This window comes from Trachemys scripta, chromosome 2 (genome assembly GCF_013100865.1).
Source record: "Trachemys scripta elegans isolate TJP31775 chromosome 2, CAS_Tse_1.0, whole genome shotgun sequence".
Classification (NCBI taxonomy): domain Eukaryota; kingdom Metazoa; phylum Chordata; order Testudines; family Emydidae; genus Trachemys; species Trachemys scripta.
Window position 1 is genome coordinate 261,203,542 of NC_048299.1, and position 23,983 is coordinate 261,227,524.

Genomic DNA, 23,983 nt, shown 5'->3' on the forward strand with positions numbered 1-23,983 from the left:
TAGGATCCTTGGACTTCTGTTTATCTCCAGTACCATATGTACCCAGATAGTCATGGGAGCTAAGTTTCACCTCTGATGATGTTGAGGCTACTGACCTCATAAGAGATGGCTTTCCCTGAGGCAGCTCCTTGGAAGGCGATGTAGTGGCCTGTTTCTTCTCGTCTGAGCAGGAAAGAGGATTTCTGAGTGGGGTTCAGCTGATGACCAAGCCAAATGTGAGAGCTGCGCTGGAGAGGTATCAGGGCTGGGGTCTGAAGCTGGCCACAGAGAACTTTCCATGAGAAGAAGTTTCAGTCTGAGTTCACAGTCCTTTCGGACCCAGGTGGTCAAGCTGATGCAGCAGGTGCACTTCTATGCACCGTGGCCCTCACTGAGGCAGTGGATGCACCGTGAGTTAAACTTCGCTCTGGGAAAGATTTCCCGAAAAGAGAGGCACCTCTTGAACCTGAGGGATCCCAGCACAGTCCCAAGAGGGGTGGGGAGAGCTCTCATTTTGGGAGGACGGGAAACACAGAAGCATAAGGTAACGGGGAGGGAAGAGTAATTGAAATATATATATTTTTTTTTAAAAAGGGAAGAAAATTAATGGAAATGGCTAATAACTACTAATGTAAGGTAAGTTAATGAGAGTATCTCTAAAAGTTAAGGAGGTAGCTCCTGATTTGTCCCAGACCAAAGGCTGTTGAGAAGGAACTGAGGGTGGTTGGACCGCACAGTGCTATATATTGATGCCACCCACGGTGCAAGACAGGGCCCAATGGGCACTGCTATCAAAGATCTCCAATCTCAGGCACAGAAGGTGCTGCCGCACCAACAGCGGAGCACCCATAGGGACACTACTCAAAGAAGAATTTAAGTATTTTAATGCTAGACCTGTCTTGACAAGTCACAGGTTTGCTATTCGATTTAAAAGCATTAAAAGTTAATTATGCAATAGCATTCACAAAATGTTATCAGTATGTGGGGAGAATTTTTATATGTTATCATAAAATTATGTTGGGAGAATTCTTATACGTTATTAAATTATATGTAGTGACAAACAAAATAAGCACTTTACAAAAACACTGAATAAGACCCATTCTTTTGCACAAACAGTTTATGCCACTGTCAAGACAAAAAATTGGGACCACTATTCAGGTAAGCGCAGATGTAGATAGATCGTTAATAAGACAACCAAAATCAGAACATCTCATGGAGTAGGTGGTTTTATGGGCTGATTTGAAGAAGTGACTGCAACTGTACAAGGTTTAGGAGTCCTTCTACTGGACACTTTCCAGATTGTATATGAAACTCTACCCAGAGTTACTTAACTTGCATGGAATGGAGTTTGCTTATGTCTTCCATAATGGAAGGACCCTTTGTCTTGATTGAGTGCAATACCAAAGAACATAAGTGAAATCCTGTTCCCAGTTAAATGAATGGGAGTTTTGCCATTGGACTTCAGTGGGCCCAGGATTTCACAATATATCGTCTAATCTGGTTTACACCTAAATTGAACTGGAAGCTAAAAACTTATTTGTGCTTCAAGTCCTTTTCACAGTGTGGGGAAAAGGTGGTGAACATGAAACTGTTTTCCCTTCAGACATCTACAGCTTATGCTCCCACATTCATTTGCTTATTTTGCAGCTGTTTAGTCATTCTTGTTTGGGGTACATTAAAAAGCGGAGACTTGCATTACAAGGAGTATTATGGCTCATGCTTGGGGGAGGAGAGGAGGGAAAGGTCATGGCAGGGAAGAAAAGGATTAAGGCTGTCTCCAACTGAAAGAAAGATTTGAGAAGTCTTCAGAAACTGTTAAAATGGAAAATTTTGTTTTAAGTATGGACATGCTTGGTCAAGTTGTGAAAACTCTTATTAAGAGACTACTTGCCATTAGAAAGGAAAGGTGAGCTGGAATCCACAGGCATAGCAGGTATCTTCATTTTTTCACTACACTCAAGATCCAATTTCTTACATTCAGATATGGAGCTCTGCTTTGGCATCACATAATAGTAAGATGGAGCATATTTTGAAGAGCTGCAACCTTGAAATGAAAAACAGTTATACAGTAAAGGATTGTCTGTTTCTTGATACAGATATTTAGACAAACTTTATTATCCCTGGCATTAAACACACACCTCTTTTCTTGCGAGACTCCTGAATTTCTTCACACAGTTGTTCAAAGTCTTCATCCATTTCTTCCTTGACTATTGCATATGCTGTATCTCTCAGAGTACAGGCTCTATGTCTGATGAGACGATCTGAAAGTTATGGACAGAACTAAATACTTTCCAACAATGCTCTTTGCTTTTATCACAGACAAAAGTTCAGCTCTTCGCTATTAATTACATTTGTGTTTTGAAAAGATTGTTTCCGTTTATAATTTTAGCATAACATATGTAATAGGATAGCAAAAATTAAACCAGAAGAAAATGCTAAATATCAGTTTAAATTAGCATCAGATAATTCAGGCCCAAAGTTTAATACAACAATACTTAAAATCTAGTGAGCAATGTTCCCCAGTGGACATTTAAGTTATTTAATCCACAGTATTAAAGCTATAGTATTGTTACCCTATACATTTTTAAAGGTTGTTTACAGTAATGGAATAAAATGAATCCTCACCTCCTGGATCTCTATCTGGATTGTACTCTAAAGCATTGCTACAGATTAGATCAATATCTCTCAGATAGTCTCTTGCAGTCAGATATTGGTGCAGGTCAATTTTACAGATAACGGTTGAAAGATCCATTGGCTGTTTGATAACTGTGACATAATCGGGTACCTACAAATAAAATATAAAAATGTGTTCAAAAGCTTTGTAATTAAACTTTCTTCACAGCTGACAAATTAAGGATCATACACCCTCAGTTAAATGAGTTGCCCCAAACAATGCTGAGTATATATGCTGTTTGTCTGCAGAAGTTATTCAGATTTACTATGAGGTTTCTTGAAAATGGAAATTATATACAGTTTCCAAGTTCTTATTTACACTGAAGATGAAATCTGGTGTTATTTTACCATATATTTTTGTTGTATTGTAATGGTTTCATCGTTACTTATTTCTAAATAACTTATAGTTGGCATCTAATTGAGATGCAGCATATTTAATCTGACATTTTCTTTATCAGACATTCAAAGTTTTAACCCTTCTCTCCCTCTAACTATATTTCTAAGTTCAATTTTCTTCTTTCAAGAGTTGCAAGTGGTTCCCATCATTTCATAAAGTAAAAAACCCAAAAAACTAAACCAATTACCTTCATCGCCCTTGAGGGAAACTAGATATTGTACTACCTAGCTCAGCAATGAGATTCTCCTCAGCTTCTCTCATAGACTAAGGCCAGAAAGGACCATAACGATCATTTAGGCGGACCTCCTGCACAAAACCTTACCCATCCACTCTTGTAATAGAGGACTCAGAACTTCTGGTTAAGTTACTGAAGTCCTCAATCTTTATTTGAAGGTTTCAAGTTACTGAGAATCCACAACTTACTCTAGTTTAAGCCAGCAAATGACCCAGGCCCTACTCACAGAGGAAGGTGAAACCCCCCAAGGTTTCTGCCAATCTGACCTGGGGGAAATTCATTCCTGACCCCAAATATGGTAATCAGTTAGACTCTGAGCATATGAGCAGGACCTACTATACACCTGGGAAAGAATACTCTGTACTAACTCAGAGCCCTCCCCATTTAGTGTCTCATCTCCAGCCATTGGGGATGGGGATATTTGCTAACAGCAGTGACAGATAGGCCATATGCTATTGTAGACATCTCATCATACTATCTCCTCCATAAACTCATTAAGCAGTCTTGAAACAAAGTTGTTTTTTGCTCCCAATACTCCTCTTGGAAGGCTGTTTCAGAACTTCACTCTTCTGATAGTTAGAAATCTTAATCTAGTTTCAAGCCTAAACTTATTAATGGCCAGTGTATATCCATTTGTTCTTGTGCCAACATTGGTCCTTAACTTAAATAACTCCTCTCCCTCCCTGGTATTTATCTCATGTATTTATAGATAGCAACCACATCTCTCCCGTCAGCTTTCATTTGTCGTCTTATAAGGTAGGTTCTCTATTCCTCTGATCAATCTAGTAGCCCTTTTCTGAACCTGTTTGAAGTTTGAATTAATCTTTTTTTAAACATGGGAGACCAGAGCTGCACACAGTATTCCAGATGAGATATCACCAGTGCCTTGTAATACTTCCTTATCTCTACTGGAAATATCTCATATGATGCATCCTAGGATTCCATCAGCCCTTTTCACATCCGCATCACACTGGAAGCTCATAGTTATTCTGTAATTAACTAATATACCCATGTCTTTCTCCTCTTTTGCTTCCAACTGATACATCCCCAGCTTATAGTACAAATCCTTGTTGTGAGTCTCTAACTGCATATCCCATCTGGAACATGTTCCTGGGGGAATTCTGCACCATTGTGCAATGCAGAAATTAATGTTATGTGCAGAATTTCCTTTTCCTCCTGCAGAAATGGGCTGCAGAGCTCCTGGTTGCCACTAGGGGACACTGGACCAGGCAGAGACAACACTGCTGGGGGCGGGGGGAGGTACCCGCAGGGTTGCCTGCAGCTGCAGTACTCCAGCACACCCTTAAGGAAGGGGACAGCGTGCAGGAAACTCCCTACAAGCCTAGGACCCAGGATCAGGCTGTTTCTCCTTCTGGATCCTGAGATTGGGATGGGGGGGTTGGTTTGCAGGTGTCTGGGCTGGGGGGGGCAGGTTGGCCCTGGGGGGGGCAGGTTGGCTCTGGGGAGGTGGGCAGTTCAGGTGTTTGGGCTGGGGAGCACCCCACAGCTGGGCTCTGGAGGAATAGGGTGTGTGGGTGTCTGGTCCCCCTGCTGGGCTCTGAGAGGGAGGGGGCAGAGAAACAGGAACTAGGTTGTCGTAAGGGTTTCCTTAACTCTATACTCCTGGGGGAATTTTTTTCGTCTCTGTGTTGTTACAGGCATAACTGCTGATAGGTATTTTTGAAATAAATTACAAAATAATTGAAACTAGTGTGATTACAGTGTTATTTTGAGAAATAAAACATGCATAATTTTAAAATATTGTGCACAGAATTCCCCCAGGGGTAGGAAGTGTATCAAACACCTTACTGAAATCCAGGTAGATTAGATCTATTGCATTTTCTTCGTCTAGAAAATAGATTATCTTCTCAAAGAAAGATCAGGTGGTCTGACATGACCTACCTTTTGTAAAATCATGTTGTATTTTATCCTAGTTACCATTTACCTCTATGTTCTTAGCTACTTTCTCTTTCAAAATTTGTTCCAAGACCTTGCATACAACTCAGGTCAAATTAATGAGCCTGTAGTTTCCCACATAACCCCACGCCCCTTTCTTAAATGTAGGTACTATATTTGCAATTCTCCAGTCCTAGGGTACAACTCTTGAGTTTACAGACTCATTAAAAATCCTTGCTACTAGGCTTGCAATTTCACATGCCAGTTCCTTTAATATTCTTGGATGCAGATTATCTGGGCCCCCAATTTGGTCCCATTAAGCTGTTTGAGCTTGACTTCCACCTCAGATATGGTGATTTCTACCTCTATATCCTCAGTCCCATTAGCCACCCTGCCATTGTCCCCATGCATTATTCTTATTAAAAACTAAGGCCAAATATTTGTTTAGCTGTTGAGCCATGCCGAGGTTATCTTTAATCTCTACCCCCCTCTGTGCATAGCAGTCACACTTCTTCCTGGTTTTCTTTTTATTTATAAGGCTAAAGAATCTTTTACTATAGGTTTTAATTTCCTTTGCAAGGTCCAACTCTGTTTGGCTTTTAGCAATTCTCATTTTCCCCCTACATTTTCTGATCTCCAAGTAGTAGCCTTCCTTTCTCTCCTACTTCCTCCATTAGAGTGGGAGCATTACTGATGTTCTTCATGGTGCTCAGTAGTCCTTAAACTACGCTCCTCTCTCCCTGAAGCATGTACATATCTGAAGACTGCTAAGCCATTTGTAGTCCATCTTCCAGGGAAAAAAGGTAATAAGGTCAACTTGTGTCCTCAGCGAGACAAAATAGCCACAACTTGTCATTTATTACCTGCTGAATTTTGGGCCAGAGCAACTCTGGAATTCTGTGTCCACTGTTCTCTTATGTAATATTGCACTCTCTTTCTTAAGCAAAGATCTGGATATATTAGACCCACATAGAACTTTGAAGAATGCAACGTTTGCCCCTAGTATCAGAAAAGTTACTATTTGGACTCTATTCAGTCCTTAAAAATCACAGTTGCCATTTGAAAACACTGCACTTGCTGCTGAACTTTGAACATGCTAAAACAGATAGTGTAGTCTTAACACTTCTGTTGACTGCTGGTTCCACTCTTGTTCCCACAGAAATAACTTATGGCCTACTAAAAGTAAGGAAAGCTTTAAGTTTTCTTTTTAACTAAGAACAGTATTAACAACTCTCTTCTAAATAAAGAAAGCTATATTCTTTTTACTGCTGTTACATACATGCCTACATCAAAACCTTTCTGCTGATCAAACCATGGTGGCAACCAATTTGAGTTTCAAAAAGGCAAGGAAGGGTCTTTTACTGAATGCTAAATGTTTAGCTCAACCTTAACTTTACCTCATCTAGGTCAACGGGTTTTGTAAATGCTCTGAAACGTTTGTCAATGGCAAGTCTGTGTGTAACATTCCTCAAGAAAATCCTAAGTTCACGTAATGTATCCTCCTCTTGCTCCTCAAGCCGTTTCACCTCCTCGACTGTCAACTGTCGTGGCTCAGGCGGTGGTGCTACTGGAAGGACTTCCAAGGCCTGCAAAACTTAAGTCAAACAGAGGATTTAAGCCAATTTACAGGGTTTAGTTTTTCAATCAATGCATTCTACAACACTCCAATATTTATTTTAGTGATGGTAGAGCACAGCTGGTAAAATGATATTTGTAGCACATCCTAACCTGCTTTCTTTTTTGATACAGGAGGCTTAGCAGCTTGATTCAGAATTAAATCTTCAAAAAATTTCCTTCTTTCTTCATTGTTAGGCAACTGGACATTGAAAACTTCTCCATAATCATCAACAAATAATTCCTGCACCTAAGGGGGGAAAAAGATTATTTATAAAATACAAGTCACAGGATTCCTGTGATATCACAAAAAAAGTGCATTTTATGTGCGTTTTTATACTGTATTGAAGGACAAACTGAAGGGCACAATACAGAAGCATCAGTGATAAAAGAATTAGCTTCTTGGCTCTAGAAGGCTAGATTTCCTTAATGACTTAAAATTAGGCCTTCGTTGAAGCGGCCACATGTGGAATATGAAATAAATTCATTTCACTTGGCCCCCCAAACTGAAGACTGTTGTATTAGAGTGTGTCACTGAACTGCAGACTGCACTACACCAACAGTTAAGTAGGAAACAACTGGGGGTTCTGCACTAAGGTAGATTTTTTTTTTTTAAGTTAGTTATTTTTTTTTAAATCATAAATTGATCTTTTTAATTACACGTTACTAATTTTTACTTTTTCTCCATGTCATAGAGAAATTAAATTGCTAATGTGGACATTTTGTACCTGTTTCTTTAGATTCCTAATCTGTAGAAATTCAGATTCTACATAAAGATATTTCGTCTACTAAAGAGAGAATTCTAAGTATGAAACATTTTCGCTGAAAGACAAATCCAGGGCATCATCATCTGTGAGATCACCACAAACTCAAAAAGACAACATTGATAAACAAATGGCCTGTACTATATTTGTAACCTACACCACATTCTACAAATCAAGAAAGCTGAAATATTTCAACAAGGTTGTAGTCTTCCATCAGGGTTTGCTGTAATAAGTAATACAATTTTTGGCCATGATATTGACAACACATATACACATGCTTAACTTTAAGCACATAAGTAGTCCTCTTGAAGTTGATACAATTGTTTATGTGAGTAATGTTCCATACCTATCTGAGTGATTTCAGGGTCAGGGTCTTAATTTTCAATATTTTGGTTGTCTCTCCTATAGCAGCAGTTTTATAAAATTCAAGTAGGCTACCCTACCAGTAGGGGCATTAAAACAAAAGCAGCATTTCTAATTCTGTTCCTTAAATTTAAATTGAAAGTTGCAATAGCACAAGTTTTCAAATTAGTTTTCACAAAACCTCAACATGATTTAAATCAATGACAGAAGAACTACAAGTGATTTAAAGCTTCTTGACTTAAGTCACTGTACCCTGTTTGGTATTCAAGATTTGGTAGGCTCCTTGGAATTTTGTTATCCACAAGACATTTGGGTCTTTTAGTACTGGGAAGGGGATGCATTTCCTTTGAGTAGGGCAGATGCAACTTTACGTTCAGCGAATGTCTGAAAAAAGTTATCTTTGCCTCCTCACTAATCCCAGACAGCAATTAGCTTCCCAATTCACTTTGTCCAATATATACCACTACAGCACATCCAAGAACAATAGATAAGCACATTAGTATGATGATTCTGGTAAAACCTGTACTGGAATAGTTTATACTGATATTTTTAAACTGTCATTAGACTTCAATGCTAACACTACATTGTGATGAATGGGAGGACTTTACTTCTCTGAGAGATACTGTTTCAGAGTATCTACAGGCTCAGTCAGACTTAATTACATTTGTTAACATTCGGGAGTTTTTCCTTCTCAGCTTTTAAAAACACTGATTCTGGAACACAAACATGTGGCTGCATAATCATATTGTTTATAGGAGTCCTGCAATTACGGAATAAAATTTTTTTTTGAAGTGTAAACACTCAAGTTCACTTACATAACTTCTCTCCTGATATCTACTGTGAAACAGTATTTTTCTACAAATGAAATCTACCGTAAGCAAGGATATTTGTATCTGCTTCTGCTAGGTTTGCCCAAAAGATCACAATCTTGACAGATTTATAAACCACCGGAACTAGATTAATATGAAAAAGTTATTTGAATTGAAGAGATGAAGATTATATTAAATGCACTGGCAAACAGTACCTCTTCTGGTAGAGCTGCATGATGTACATCTGATGTTGCAAGCAGCAGAACTGGAGCAAATGATGGAATATTCTGTAATAATGTTGTAAATGTAGCTTTCAAAGTGAATCCAACAGTCTCCCACCATAAGTGGACATGTGGAATGTATAATATACTTGGTGCTGTTCTTTTGGCTTCATGGATCAACTAGTAAAAGAAAAGTATTGATTTGGGAATACTGAGAAACACGTGAATAGGTCACTAATAAATAATTAAAGATCAACTAGTCACTCCTATTTCACAGTTGATATACTAAGTAAGCAACAACTGGGAAAGAACAATTCTTAATACTGAGGCAAGCTTCTACCTTGCATCAACTATGAAACAAACCCAGTCATAAATTACAGGTGATTTTGTATAATTTTATTGAAATTAATAATGTCTTGCCTAGAGTAGAGGGAAAAAACAACAACAAAAAACCCCAGGATTGAAACCTATTTGAATATTACTATAGGCATGATTCTTCCAGAGAGAGATAGAAACATTAAGAAAATGTGCATTGATGTATGTCAAGGAATTTTAACACAACACTTTGCTCTGGGATTTTCATTACCTTCTTATTGTGCACAGTTTACCAGTGCAGACACCAAGAAAGTGGTATGGGGGAAAAGAATTAATTTTGATGGAATGAGGATAATCATTGTTAGCCTGACAGCATGGATTCTAATGAAAGATCAATGTGTACTTTGGAAAACGGTCTCCTACCTTCCTTCTGGAAAGATGAAAAACTGGGAGCAAGAAAAGATTAATCATTTTAAGATGAGAACCCATGCTGCCGGAGATCAGACAGGGAGGAAGGATGGCCAGCCCAGTGGTTAGAGAGCTGGCGTGGTCCATGGAATACCTAGGTTCAATTCCCTGGTCTGCCACAAACATCCTGTGTGACCCTGGGCAAGTAACTTAGTCTCTCTAGGTCTCAAGTCCACATCTATGAAATTAAGATAATAGTGCTTCCCTACAGAGGTAGATTAAAGATACAAGGCACTCGGATATTACTGTGATGGGGGGCCACTTAAGTGAAAAACAGACATAACCACAGATTCAGTCAGCAAAAATCATGGTTTCAGATTTCTGAAAGGGGCACTTTTATAACTATACTAATAGAATTGTTGGGGAACAGCTAAATACAGTCCTACCTGAATAAGTCCCTTAAAATGCAACAGGTGAAATTGCTGACAAGGCTTGCTAAATTTTGAGTAAAAAGTCCCCTGAAAACCCACATTTGGAAAAGATAAAAACATGCTGACATTAGCTTATGAGAGTTAGGAAAGTTATGGAAAACACCATGCCCTGCTTAAATAAAGGTTATGTTAACAAATAATTTAAGATGTTACATATGTACTGAACTATGATATTAAAAGATAGAAAATTGCTGAATGGTTTAAAAGGAAAAAAGAAGCAAAGAAAACCCTGTTACGAACCTTCCGTAACTGCCATTCTTCGAGATGTATTTCTTATGTCCACTCCAAAGTAGATGTGTGCTTGCCCCAAGCACCGCTGGCCAGAAAGTTTTCCCCTCAGTGGTATCTGTCAGGTTGGCTCTGGTGCCTCGTGGGGTTGTATACTCACAGCACCAGTATAAAGGGTTCCACCAACCTGCATCCCCCTCACTTCCTTCTTAATGGCTAACTCCAATAGAGGGGTAAGGGGAGTGGCTTTTGGAATGGTCATAAGCAACACATCTCGACAAACAACAGTTATGGAAGGTTAGTAACCATTTTTTCTTCTTCACATGCTTGCGCATGTCCATTCCAAAGTAGGTGACTCCCAAGAAGCTGTGCAGGTGGAGGGTTGAGTGTTCATTGGCATGCTGATTGTAATACTGCTCGGTCGAAACCTGTGTCATCTCTCACCTGCTGGTTGATGGCATAATGAGATGCAAAGGTGTGGACTTACAACCACGTTGCCGCTCTACAAATGTCCTCTGAACTACAAACACTACTGGAGATGCTTGAGACCTTGTGGAATGCGCCGCCAGGGCAGGAGGAGCGGGGACCTTCACCAGGTCATAGCATGTGCGGATACAGGAAGCAATCCATGAAGAAATTCTCTAAGCAGAGACTGAAAGGCCTTTAATTTTGTCTGAAAAGGCTACAAAAACCGGAGTAGATTTCCGAAATGACTTAGTCCTTTCTATTGTGATAAAGTTCCTCCTCTATCTCAGTTGGTCCTGCGCTCATAGGCGGATTTTCTTGCCTCAGAGATTCACCATGTGGGTTGGGTAACAACCCAGAGACCTTTCCCTCTGGAAGAACCCACAGTCCAGGTCAATTAGGAGTTTTGGGGGGGAACCCAAGCCTGCCCTCTACTCCGGGTTCCAGCCCAGGGCCCTGTGGACTGCGGCTGTCTATAGTGTCTCCTGTAACAGCTGCATGACAGCTACAACTCCCTGGGCTACTTCCTCATGGTCTCCTCCAAACACCTTCCTTATTCCCACCACAGGACCTGGTGTCTGATAATGCTTGTGCTCCTCAGTCCTCCAGCAGCACACCCTCTCACTCTCAGCTCCTTGCGCCTCTTGCTCCCAGCTCCTCACACTTGCACCACAAACTGAAATGAGCTCCTTTTAAAACCCAGGTGCCCTGATTAGCCTGCCTTAATTGAGTCTAGCAGCTTCTTAATTGGCTCCAGGTGTCCTAATTAGCCAGCCTGCCTTAACTGGTTCTAGCAGGTTCCTGATTACTCTAGTGCAGCCCCTGCTCTGGTCACTCAGGGAACAGAAAACTACTCATCCAGTGACCAGTATATTTGCCCTCTACCAGACTCCTGTACCCCACCGATCTGGGTCTGTCACACTATGTAGAAGGCTAGTGCACGTCTGACAACCAGCGAGTGCAGTCTCTGTTCCTATCTGTTGGCATGTGGCTTCAGATAGAAAACAGGTAGGAAGATATTCTGGTTACTATGGAATTGCGAGACTACCTTTGGAAGGAAGGCCAATTGTGGCCACATCCGAACCTTGTTCTTGAAGCAGACTGTATAAGGTGCTTCTGACATAAGGGCTTGGATCTCCGAGATCCTTCTAGCAGAAGTAATGGCCACCAGGAAGGCCACTTTCCAGGATAGTTAGAGCAGAGAGCATGTTGCCAGTGGTTTAAATGGAAGACCTGTTAGCCTTGCCAACACGAATTTGAGGTACCAGGGAGGGAGTGGCTGCGGTACCTGGGGGGTACAATCTCTAGGCCCTTAAGGAAATGACTACAGACAATTTGAGAAAACAGAACAGCCATTCACCCTTGGATGGAAAGCTGAAACTGCCGCCAGATGAACCCTAATAGATGACAATGCTAGGACTTCTTGTTTCAAGTGGAGCAAGTAATCTAAAATGAAAGATAGTGTCAACTGTGTAAGTGAGACCCCTTCTGCACAGACCAGATGAAGAATCTTTTCCACTTTGCCAGGTAGGTGGCTCTAGTGGATGGTTTTCTGCTCCCTAAAAGCACTTCCCCGAACCAGTCCAGAGCATCCTAGCTCTGCAGTGTTGATCCACGGAGCATCCAGGCTGTGAGATGAAGGGACTTGAGGTTCGAATGACAGAGACTGTCATGGTCGTGGGAGAGCAAGTCTGTTTGGGAGTTTTAAACAACAACTTATCAGTACAAGAGGGCTTCTTTCAAATACATGGTTAGAACATGTCAAAACATGAGGTGTTTTATGTGTATTAAGGAGGAGGAGAAGCCTTTTCTTTGGTAAATTAGAATATGTCCTCAAAACTGTTCTCAATAATGGGGGCGGGGGGAGAAGAGAGACAGAGGGAAGGGGAGAGGATTGAGAGAAAGGCGTTGCTATGATGGCTGATTAAAAGAAGGAACTGAGAGGGCGCTGGGTTGGCAGGGGCATATATCTGGCACCATAAGGACGCCACTCCAGGGGGCGCCTCAGCCAACCCACTGAGTGTTGCTAGGGTAAAAATCTTCCGATGATTGTGTACGTGGCGCACACCTAATTGGAATGGATATGAGCAAGCACTCTAAGAAGAAAATCCTTACTGTTCTTTTATAAACAACATCTTCATTGCAGAAGGCTAAAAAGGACAATGTCCCATTTTATCTGTATGATCATTACCCAAAGAAAGGAGTGGCCTTTCAGACTGAGATTAAACAGGACACACAGACAGACACAAAAACCCACAAAAAAATTTTTAAGACACCGTTAAAACTGAACCACAAGTCATAGTTTTGCTAGCCTCTCTTGAATCATTTTGCTCCAAAACCACTCTGGAAAACAGAATTTATTATTCCTACCAGATTAAAAAAAATACACACACACACACACACACACATATATATATACCTGTGCACATGTTTCTTCGGGTGATGTGGTACTGATTCCAAACAGAACTGAGAGATCCAATGTGTACACCGTGAACTTTTCCAAAGCATGTATTACTGCTGGTGCCAAATGAGAGCCCTGTCCAAACCCAGGCTCTCCAACTATCAGGAGCCTTGGTCTGTAAGATGTTGGCTGACGATAAGCACTTCTAAAACAAGAATTGTGAAATCAGGAAGTTTTAAATAATTAAAAAAACCCAAGAACTAAAAACAAACAAAAAAAATTCCATCAATGTATGAAAGCATAGGTATTGAGGCTCTCTCTACTCTACCATAATTTTAGAATACAAATAAATCAATAAATCTGTACTGTCAACAATTCTGCTTATTTTCTTACATAAGGCATCAGATATACCAGAAAAAAAATAGTAAAGCTGCAATAGTATAGGTTATGGATTACAGTAAATACATATACTTACTGTACTTCTATCACAGATTTGTTTTTATTTCATTCATTCCACTTATTCAGTCTTTCCACATAGTTTGGTCATTAATCTAATATAGTCAGCAAAGTCTTTCCAGTTCCTTAATTGTTTTGTTCTTATGAACCATGTTTCTGAGTGTAGAATTGGTTTTTGCAACCACGCTATTGATGCACTTAATGGCTAGAATCTGACATGAAATAGGTGTATGTCTTTAAGTTCCGTAAATTAGAACATCTCCTCAACCACCATAGTAATAGGAATTTGGCAGTATCTCTCTCTGAAATGACTGGTGGTCCAACCCAAACTAAGACTCCAAAAAAATATGTCTTTTCAAACAAGTTTTTGATGATTCTCATAATAAATCAGTAAAATTGATTATATTTTTTTAAAAGATTAGCACAGCCGTTGTCAAATTAAATAGCAAATTACATAACAGAAGGGGGGTGGGAAATCTGTTAGTTACAATGGAATATATAAACTTGGAAACTAAAAGTATAAAGGCATCAAAAATGTCTAAGAAAACTACCAATGTGATTTAGAGACAGGCCAAACTACAGACTTTAGATCTCAATCATGTAAGGTGCTCCAAGGGGCGATTGGGATGAATCTCCAAATCTCTGTGCCCCAAGCTTGAGAATTAGGGGCCTTTTCCCCTAAATTTGGTCAGTTCTAATCAGATGATACTTTACAACAATTTTATCGGCTTGTTCCTATGTTTATTTCTGGCAAAGACTGGTGCAAGAAAGCAAAACCCTTCCCCGACCCAAAAAAGGAAACAAAACCCAGAACATCTCCCTTGCACCAAAGGATTCAGCAGCCTAAATCAATTTGAAGATCAAAAGGACAAGTACCTGTTAAAATTAAGGACATTTGCTTTCTGCTTATTAGGTGTTTTCTGGGAAAGCGGATTTTCAAACACTGAAGGCACTTCCTCATCACTGTACATTAAGTCACTTTCTAAAATAGGACTTGCAACATCTGAAAAACAAAGAATTTCATTAACTCTCTTGGGAACTTTGTACCACCAACTTGCAAAGAAAAAAGTTTTATTCACAATTCAAGTCTGTGGTGGTTTATTCAATCCAAAGACGACAATTTTAAAACACTTTAGAGAAACAGCCATTAGTCTGGTAGCACATGTAATTCTGTGGGCAAGTTAATGATAGAAAGAAAGTGGTGTCATTTCATTAGTAAAATTCTACAGAAAAAATTTCAGTGGTGTCACCCTCTGCAGCATGGCGGGGGAGAGAGGTGGAACTTGCTGCCCCCCGGCTTACCCCTCCAGGTCCTCTGGTCGGTGGTAATGGGTCAAGTTTAGTATCATGCGAAAGCCCTTTCTACATAAACACAATGGTACCAAATATGACAAACCTAGAAAAAAAGTGATTTTTTTAATCAGGTAAGTTCTGAGCATTAGCTGATAACACACTACTGTCAGTCAAAGGCCACATTTTAACTTTGTGAGGGCTACATGTTTGACAGGCTTGTATTAAAGTATAATTTTAATGTTACAGAATACAATAAATGGAAAGAGTGCTTCAAATAGGGAAGTCAGGCGCTTAAAAAACATAATTGCAATTCATCATGCTGTTAATATTAGAATACCATTTATTTAAATTTTGAGATATTTTCTACATTTTCAAATATATTGATTTCAGTTACAACACAATACAAAGTGTACAGTGGTCACTTTATTTTTTATTACAAATATTTGCACTGTAAAAAACAGTATTTTTCAATTCACCTAATACAATTACTGTAGTGCAATCTCTTTATCATGAACATTGAATTTACAAAATGTAGAATTATGTACAATAGCTGCATTAAAAAAAATAAAACAAAGTCCACTCAGTCCTATTTCTTGTTCAGCCACTCACTCAGACAAGTTGATTTACATTTGCAGGAGAGCATGCTGCCTGCTTCTTGTTCACAATATCACCTGAAAGTGAGAACAGGCCGTTGCATGGCACTGTTGTAGCTGGCATCACAAGATATTTACGTGTCAGATACTCTAAAGATTCATATGTCCCTTCTTGCTTCATCCATCATTCCAGAGGGCATGCATTCATGCTAATGACAGGTTCTGCTCGATAGCAATCCAAAACAGTGTGAACCGACGCATGTTCATATTCACAATCTGAGTCAGATGCCACCAGCAGAAGGTTGATTTTCTTTTTTTGGTGGTTCGGGTTCTGTAGTTTCCACATCGGAGTGTTGCTCTTCAAAAAGACTTCTGAAAGCATGCTCCACACCTCGTCCCTCTCAGATTCTGGAAGGCACTTCAGATTCTTAAACCTTGGGTCGAGTGACGTAGCTATCTTTAGAAATCTCACATTGGTACCTTCTTTGCGTTTTGTCAAATCTGCAGTGAAAGTGTTCTTAAAATGAACAACTGGTGCTGAGTCATCATCCGAGACTACTATAACATGAAATATATGGCAGAATGCGAGTAAAACAGAGCCGAAGACATACAATTCTCCCCCAAGAAGTTCAGTCACAAATTTAATTAACGCATTTTTTTTTTTTAATGATCATCAGCATGGAAGTATGTCCTCTGGAATGGTGGCTGAAGCATGAAGGGGTATACGAATGTTTAGCATATCTGGCACATAAATACCTTGCAATGCCAACTACAAAAGTCCCATGCGAACGCCTGTTCTCACTGGTGACATTGTAAATAAGAAGTGGGCAGCATTATCTCCCGTAAATGTAAACAAAGTTGTGTGTCTTACCGATTGGCTGAACAAGAAATAGGAATGAGTGGACTTGTAGGCTCTAAAGTTTTGCATGGTTTTGAGTGCAGTTATGTAATAAAAAAAATCATTTGTAAGTTGTATTTTCACAATAAAGAGATTGCACTACAGTACTTGTATGAGGTGAACTGAAAAATACTATTTCCTTTATCAATTTCACAGTGCAAATATTTGTCATCAAAAATAATACTATAAAGTGAGCAGTGTACACTTTGTATTCTGTGTTGTAACTGAAATCAATATATTTGAAAAAGTAGAAAAACCATTCAAAATATTTAATACATTTCAATTGGTATTCTATTGTTTAACAGTGTGATTAAAACTGCGATTAATCACGATTAATTTGAGTTAATCACGTAAATTAATGGCGATTAATCGACAGCCCTACTTCAAGGTGATTTGCCATCAAGGAGAAAAAAAAAAAAGTGATTCAGTAGTATTGCTTAGGATCTTCATTAGGTCAAGAGTTGTGATGAGGCACTGGTAAAGACATTAGCATTCAGCCAGAAATTACTGGAATCCACCCACAAATGGTATGCACATAGTTACATAACAAACAATTAATTACAATCCCAAAGAAAATTTATAACAAAACCCTTGTTTTTGCTTTGGTCTTGATCATTTTTAGGCATCAACAGGGAGACAAAGAATACTGACTGGTAGCTGAATCTCTGGAGAATACTACCAGAGGGGACCTGATTAAACACAATGCTTATGGCAGCTTACGTGGTATAAAATGTACACTCATAAGCTGAATTTGGCAAGGTTGTAAAGGAAGTACAATCGAACATCACTCCAGGACAAGTACCAGCTGTGGGCAAGACTCCATTCTATGTGTTTTGAGAAGAAAACCTGCTTCTTCTGCAGTACGCTGGAAGCCCAAAGGCATCCATTAAACATAGTTTCAACATGTGAGACAGTAAGAAATTGTATGAAGCAGTGACTTTCAGGTGAGAGCATTCCACAGAAAGTAGAGTTAAGTGTGTGCTTTGCCCAAAGACACCTATGAATATGACATTGCGTATCACATTGAGTGCTACACCAAGAACATACGTAACGTGTTGCATGAAAAGGTAAAAGCAACAGAAAAAATACTGATTTTATTACTGCAAACTGTGCAACTCAGATGGAGTTTATAAACTGCATTTCAGAGGTTCTAATGGATAGGAAAGTAGTAGCAATGGCCAATGCAGAGGCTAAGTACAGAGAAATACGTGCTTTGAATGGCACTGAAGAGGAACAAATGGTTAGCAGAAATGCTCTTAAAGCACTTATTGAAGATGAGCTGTGGGATATGGATGTAGTTTTTAGTAATCCTATCTGCAACAATGAATCACAGTACATATCCTTAAAAGCCCCAAAAGCCATGGTAGTGAAAGTGCTGATGTCAATAGTAATACATCATTTTTTTCCTGACAAGAGAAGACTCTGTTTGCAGCTACCAAATGTTTTATGGAAAAGCATTTTGTCCTGCAGTTTGTGGGAGTTTTAGGAATCCATACCTGATGCCAAACATGAAAAAAATAATACGTGTGACCTGTACTGCTACAGGTCTGTCGCATCTTACGCGCATTTAACATGAGCAATTTCAGCTTTACCTGGTCGGCAAAAACAACAACAAAAAAGGAAAAGAAAAAAACAACAATTTTAATACTGTACCTGTAGTGTGGGCGATTCCGCCCACCATTACACTCGATGTAATTTTGACTATATGCGATTTTCACTTTACGCGCTGACTGCGGAACGTAACCCCAGCACAAGATGCGACAGACCTGTACTTTAAATGGTGCATTGGTGGTTGCAATGACTTCAGCACCAGCAAAACATGACAGTAAGCAAGTGGAGTACAAGGGTTTCATTTTATCACAAAGCCTCATGCACGAGTGCTTGAGCAAAAGACAGGTTTCCAATACACACACACACACACACACACACACACACACACTCTGAGGCATATGCATAATCTACCACTACAAGTGGCCATTGGTTTAACAATTAATTCCAAACCTATAATAAATTCCTTGTGCAGTTTATGCACAGCATTGCTGTAGTCTGTGGAGGAACCAAAGTACTCTGTTTGGAGATGACAATTGCAAACAAGGTTCTTTGCCACATGGAATTCAATGACGGGTTGTACATTCCTCTAGACCTCATCAAGGGTAGTTTTATATTTTGTCCTGCCAATTACTTAGACTTCCTTGATAGCAAAGGTACCCTCCATGCTATTGTTATGGTCTGCTATCAGGAGCATATTAATGAGGATCAGTCCCTCAATTTCTCTCTGAACCAGCAAAGAACCGTTCCTTGAAGTAGCTTCCTGACTTTATGACTCACTTTCCTATCAAGGTCCAATAATTCTGAAACCAATAAGTCCAGTTTTCAATGAAGCAGTAGCTAAATTGACTACAGTAGAGCTTTCTACATTCACTAACCTTGTTAGCCTTCCCAGAGTTATTGTGCAGAAATGGGATGCACTCCAGAGGCAAAAAATTACCAAGTATGGCTTCAGCTGAAGAGATAGAAGATGTACCCTCAAATGTTCCAGACACCCAGGCCATACCATACTACATCATTTCAGGAGAAAGGTATATTCCACTATGGTCAGCCTTTAACTCAGCAATCCACGAGGTGCCGTAGCAAATGACTGTGTATGTATCCTGCCAATGATACCGGCTAGCCCCACTGATCACTCAGTTCAGTTAACATTCCTTATGCAGATGGAATGCATGAACAAATACAACTGCTACTCCTGGGGGAATTCTGAGCCACTGCGCGCATACAGAATTCATGTCCCATGCAGATTTTTTTTTTTCTCCACAGAAAATACGTACTGCTGGAGAAGTGCTACAGTTACACCTTTTGCCCACCAGGAGTTGCTGTGGCGCTAGAACAGGCGGGAGCAGTCCCAGCTGCAGATAGGGAAGAGAAAAGGCTGCATTCCTCATAGCATCTTGCCCATGGGGCCAGTCAGGAGGCACAGGACATGGGAGGACTGGACAACATAGGACACATGGTAGAGGGGAGGGGGAAAAAGAGACAGACTGGGTGGGAACACTTCATTCAGGGGCTACAGAGAAAATACTGGACTGTGAAGAAGTCAACCTCATGTTTGATATGTATGCAGAGGAATCAATTAAAAATATCACTGGAAAGAAGAAGTGACTCCATGGTATTGCATCTGTCCAATACAAAAATCAATGACTCCATGAACATCTCCAATGTCACAGTGAAGAAGCTAGTGTCTCATACTTGCATGAAGGACGAGTTAATCACATACCTTGCAAGAAAAATGCTCCAACATATGAAGAATTGCTTGACAAAATTTGTCGTCACATGGCATAATGAAGCTGCTGACTTGTGCTGTTCAGTGGAGTTTCTTTGTTGGTTCCCATGAGGAGGCTGACACTAAAATTTTCTTGACTGCCTTCAATGCCACAGAGAGGTGTGCTACTAAACTCCAGATTTTTGCACAAGACACAGATGTTCTAGTGCTCTCTGAGAGACACTACCCAAGACTTCCGCAAGATTCTGTTTTTGTGCTGCTGGGGAACGGAATTGCTGTATATCCCTCAGAGATGTGTTCCTAGCACTATGACCATTGAAAGCCGTTCTTTCAGGATACGAGACTACTGGAAGGCTGTCTGGAAAGACCAAATTATCTTGCAGGAAAGCATTTGATTCAGCCTCTGAAGAGACTCTCCTCACTCTAAAGGTGCTTGTAATGGCAGAGACCGTCAAATGCACTGGAGGAGTTCATATGTTGAGTTTACCATTTGAAGACCAACATTATGACACATGCAGAGCTACATTGGTGGATGTTTTCTAAGAAGCAGACAAACAGAGAAAAATTGCCCCCAACAAGGGAAGCATTTATACCTGCTGTCAAGAGGGCAAATCATCAAGCAATGGAATGGCTTCGGGATGACTCAGAGCATCCAAAACTATCCTCCTTTATCAGGCATGGATATGTCTGATCACACCAATTGTGTGTGAAATACCACCTACTCCTGGAATTAATTCTGCAGCTACTCAAATGCTTGTGTGCAAAGAACAGATGCTCACCATCCTGCAAATGTTTAGTCAGCAGCCTGCCTCGTACAGAGATATAGAATCATAGAACTGGAAGACCTTGAGAGGTCATCTAGTCCAGTCCCCTGCACTCAAGGCAGGACTAAGTATTATACCATCCCTGACAGGTGTTTGTCCAACCTGCTCTTAAAAATCTCCAATGATGGAGATTCCACAACCTCCCCAGGCAATTTATTCCAGTGCTTAACCACTGACTGTTAGGAAGTTTTTCCTAAAGTCCAACCTAAACCACCCTTGCTGCAATTTAAGCCCATTGGTTCTTGTCCTATCCTCAGAGGTTAAGAACAACAATTTTTCTCTCTCCTTCTTGTAACAACCTTTTAATGTCTTCTCTGTCGTCTCTACCAGGCAAAATGAGACTTTGGCTGCATTTAGTGTTCATCGTTGAGGCTTTGGAAGGTTTTCTTTCCTCTCACATGTGTTGCAGGGACAGGGGATTGGGATCACTCAGTGGTTTGAGCATTGGCCTAACCCAGGGTTGTGAGTTCAATCCTTAAGGGGCCATTTAGGGATCTGGGACAAAAGTCTGTCTGGGGATTGGTCCTGCTTTGAGCGGCGGGTTGGACTAGATGACCTCCTGAGGTCCCTTCCAACCTTGATATTCTATGATTCTATGATTCTCCAGACTAAACAAACCCAATTTTTTCAATCTTCCCTCATTCATGTTTTTTAGACCTTTAATCATTTTTGTTGCTCTTCTCTGGACTTTCTCCAATTTGTCCACATCCTTCCCGAAATGTGGCACCCAGACTGGACACAATTCTCCAGTTGAGGCTTAATCAGCGCGGAGTATAGTGGAAGAATTACTTCTCATGTCTTGCTTACAGTACTCCTGCTAATACATCCCAGAATTATGTTTGTTTAAAAAAAAAAAAAACAAAAAACCCACACTACACACACTGTTGACTCATTTAACTTGTGGTCCACTATGACCCTCAGATCCCTTTCTGCAGTACTCCTTCCTAGGCAGTCATTTCCTATTTTGTATGTGTGCAACTGATTGTTCCTTCTTAAGTGGAGAACTTTGCATTTGTCCTTATTGAATTTCATCCTATTTACTTCAGACCATTTCTCCAGTTTGTCCAGATCATTTTGAATTTTAATCCTATCCTCCAAAGCACTTGCAACCTCTCCCAGCTTGGTATCGTCCGCAAGCTTTATAAGTGTACTCTCTCTAACATTATCTAAATCAGTGATGAAGATATTGAACAGAACTGGACCCAAAACCGATCCCTGCGGGACCCCACTCGTTATGCCCTTCCAGCATGACTATGAACCACCGATAGCTACTCTCTGGGAACAATTTTCCAACCAGTTATGCACCCACCTTGTAGTAGCTCCATCTAGGTTATATTTCCCTAGTTCATTTATGAGAAGGTAATGCGAGACAGTATCAAAAGCTTTACTAAAGTCAAGATATACCACATCTACCGCTCCCTCACCCCCATCCACAAGGCTTGTTACCCTGTCAAAGAAAGCTATCAGGTTGATTTGACCCTATTTGTTCTTGACAAATCCATGCTGACTTATTTATCACCTTATCTTCTAGGCGTTTGCAAATTGATTGCTTAATTATTTGCTCCATTATCTTTCCGGGTACAGAAGTTAAGCTGACTGGTCTATAACTCCCGGGTTGTCCTTATTTCCCTTTTTGTAGAGGGGCACTATATTTGCCCTTTTCCAGTCTTCTGGAATGTTTCCCGTCTTCCATGACTTTTCAAATATAATTGCTAATGGCTCAGATATCTCCTCAGGTCAGCTCCTTGAGTATTTTAGGATGCATTTCATCAGGCCCTGGTGATTTGAAGATATCTAACTTGTCTAAGTAATTTTTGACCGGTTCTTTCCCTATTTTAGACTCTGATCCTACCTTTTTTTTTTTTTTTGGCCAGTGAAAAAGAGTGCAGCACAGATGAGGATCAGTGTAACAATGTGTCTAGTAGTGGTGTCCCTAGACAGAGACTGAGACTACTTTGATGAATAAATGTTTTCAATCCTATACATCAAGGCTAACTTTCCTAAGAGTATCAATGTCTTTTTTTTTTATTATTATTATAGTAATGCACCCCTGTGTTAAAGTATAATTTTAAAAAGTTTATTTTAAAACATTTTCTAGAATATATAGCTACATAGTTGTTCGAAACTTGTCACATTTGGTACTACTGTGTTTGTGGGAGACAGGGCTTTCGAATGATACCCAACTTGGCCGATTTCCCATGACACTATTATCAAAATTTCCACCAGCCAGAGGACCTGGAGCTCGGAAGGCAGCGAGTACTGCCTTCCCCACCATACCACCGAGGGTGACAACTGAAATTAAAATTCTGTGTGTTTTTACAAATTAAATGTCACCTCTCTTACTTTTTGATCACTAATTTGCCCAAGGAATGAGATTTTACTACATCATGTTCCCAGACTAAATATATAAAAGTGCAAATAACATATAGCTGTTAGACTGTGAAGGATTGCCACTTACAGTGCAAATACTAAATACATTTATAAATTGGATTATGAAATTCCTCAGGGCAAAAATTCCATTGTTTCTATGCCTGAAAAGAGCCATTATACTAGAAGACAAGTAGACCCTGTGCACTCTGCATAACATGAACTCTAATTCTGCAGGAGAGTGATGTTTATTAGAATAGCTCTGAATGCAAGTTGTAGAGTAATAATTAAATTAGATATAAATCTTAATTGTTAAGTGTTTTACAGTTTACTTTATGCTTTTTTCAAATTTTCAAATGCACAATTCTGTATGCTCATATGCAAGTGCAGCGTATATGTTGTCAAGCGGAAAACTGGAGACTTTAGCTTCAGAAAAGGGCAGAAGAGGAGCTGGATATATGGCAGTTGGAAGGAATGAATTTCCTCTTCCTTAACCGCTGGTGGGCAGAGGTTTGTACACATCACGATACAATGATTGCTAGTCATGACTGAAATCAGGACTATTAATTCTCAGTAAAGACAAAGTTTTGAAGTTGTTCAGAGAGGGATTGGATGTTTATGTATAAAGCAGAATTTCCAGAATTATAACAGTTAATGTTAAAAAGGTTTGGGGAGGGACATAAAATCCTCATACTTTAGGTTTTGCAACCAATCCCTACCTATTAGGGATTATGAGGAGACTTTACCGGGCATCTAGATTATTCCACATCTGCCTACTGGGGGGTTTCTTGCACCTTCTCTGAAGAATCTGGTGATGGCCATTTTTGGAGACAAGCTACTATAGTAGATGAATCAAGGTCTGCTCCAATATGACAATTCCCATGTTCTGGGCGTTAGCATTACCACACTGAGATGAATGAGTGTGGTTCATACCTCTCAGATCTGTTATTTCATGATATCTCAGGACAAAGGAATACAATTTCAGTAGAACCTCAGTTATAAACACCTCAGTAGTG

General features: G+C 39.9%; 1 protein-coding gene and 1 long non-coding RNA gene across 4 annotated transcripts in view; one reads left to right on the forward strand and one right to left on the reverse strand.

The window, feature by feature from the left end:
* Positions 1 to 23,983, reverse strand: part of ATAD2 (ATPase family AAA domain containing 2) — a 98,937-nt gene that overhangs the window by 28,030 nt on the left and 46,924 nt on the right. For all 3 annotated transcript variants that reach the window (XM_034763559.1, XM_034763558.1, XM_034763557.1), the window contains exons 17-24: positions 14,592 to 14,718; positions 13,278 to 13,464; positions 8,946 to 9,131; positions 6,909 to 7,044; positions 6,578 to 6,774; positions 2,605 to 2,764; positions 2,118 to 2,240; positions 1,871 to 2,023 (exon numbers count right to left, since the gene is read on the reverse strand). In XM_034763559.1, coding sequence (XP_034619450.1) covers positions 1,871 to 2,023; positions 2,118 to 2,240; positions 2,605 to 2,764; positions 6,578 to 6,774; positions 6,909 to 7,044; positions 8,946 to 9,131; positions 13,278 to 13,464; positions 14,592 to 14,718 — 1,269 coding nt within the window. The remainder of the gene's footprint in view (positions 1 to 1,870; positions 2,024 to 2,117; positions 2,241 to 2,604; positions 2,765 to 6,577; positions 6,775 to 6,908; positions 7,045 to 8,945; positions 9,132 to 13,277; positions 13,465 to 14,591; positions 14,719 to 23,983) is intronic.
* LOC117873793 overlaps positions 1 to 23,983 on the forward strand; it is a 46,657-nt gene that overhangs the window by 3,973 nt on the left and 18,701 nt on the right. The gene's annotated exons all lie outside the window — the stretch shown is intronic.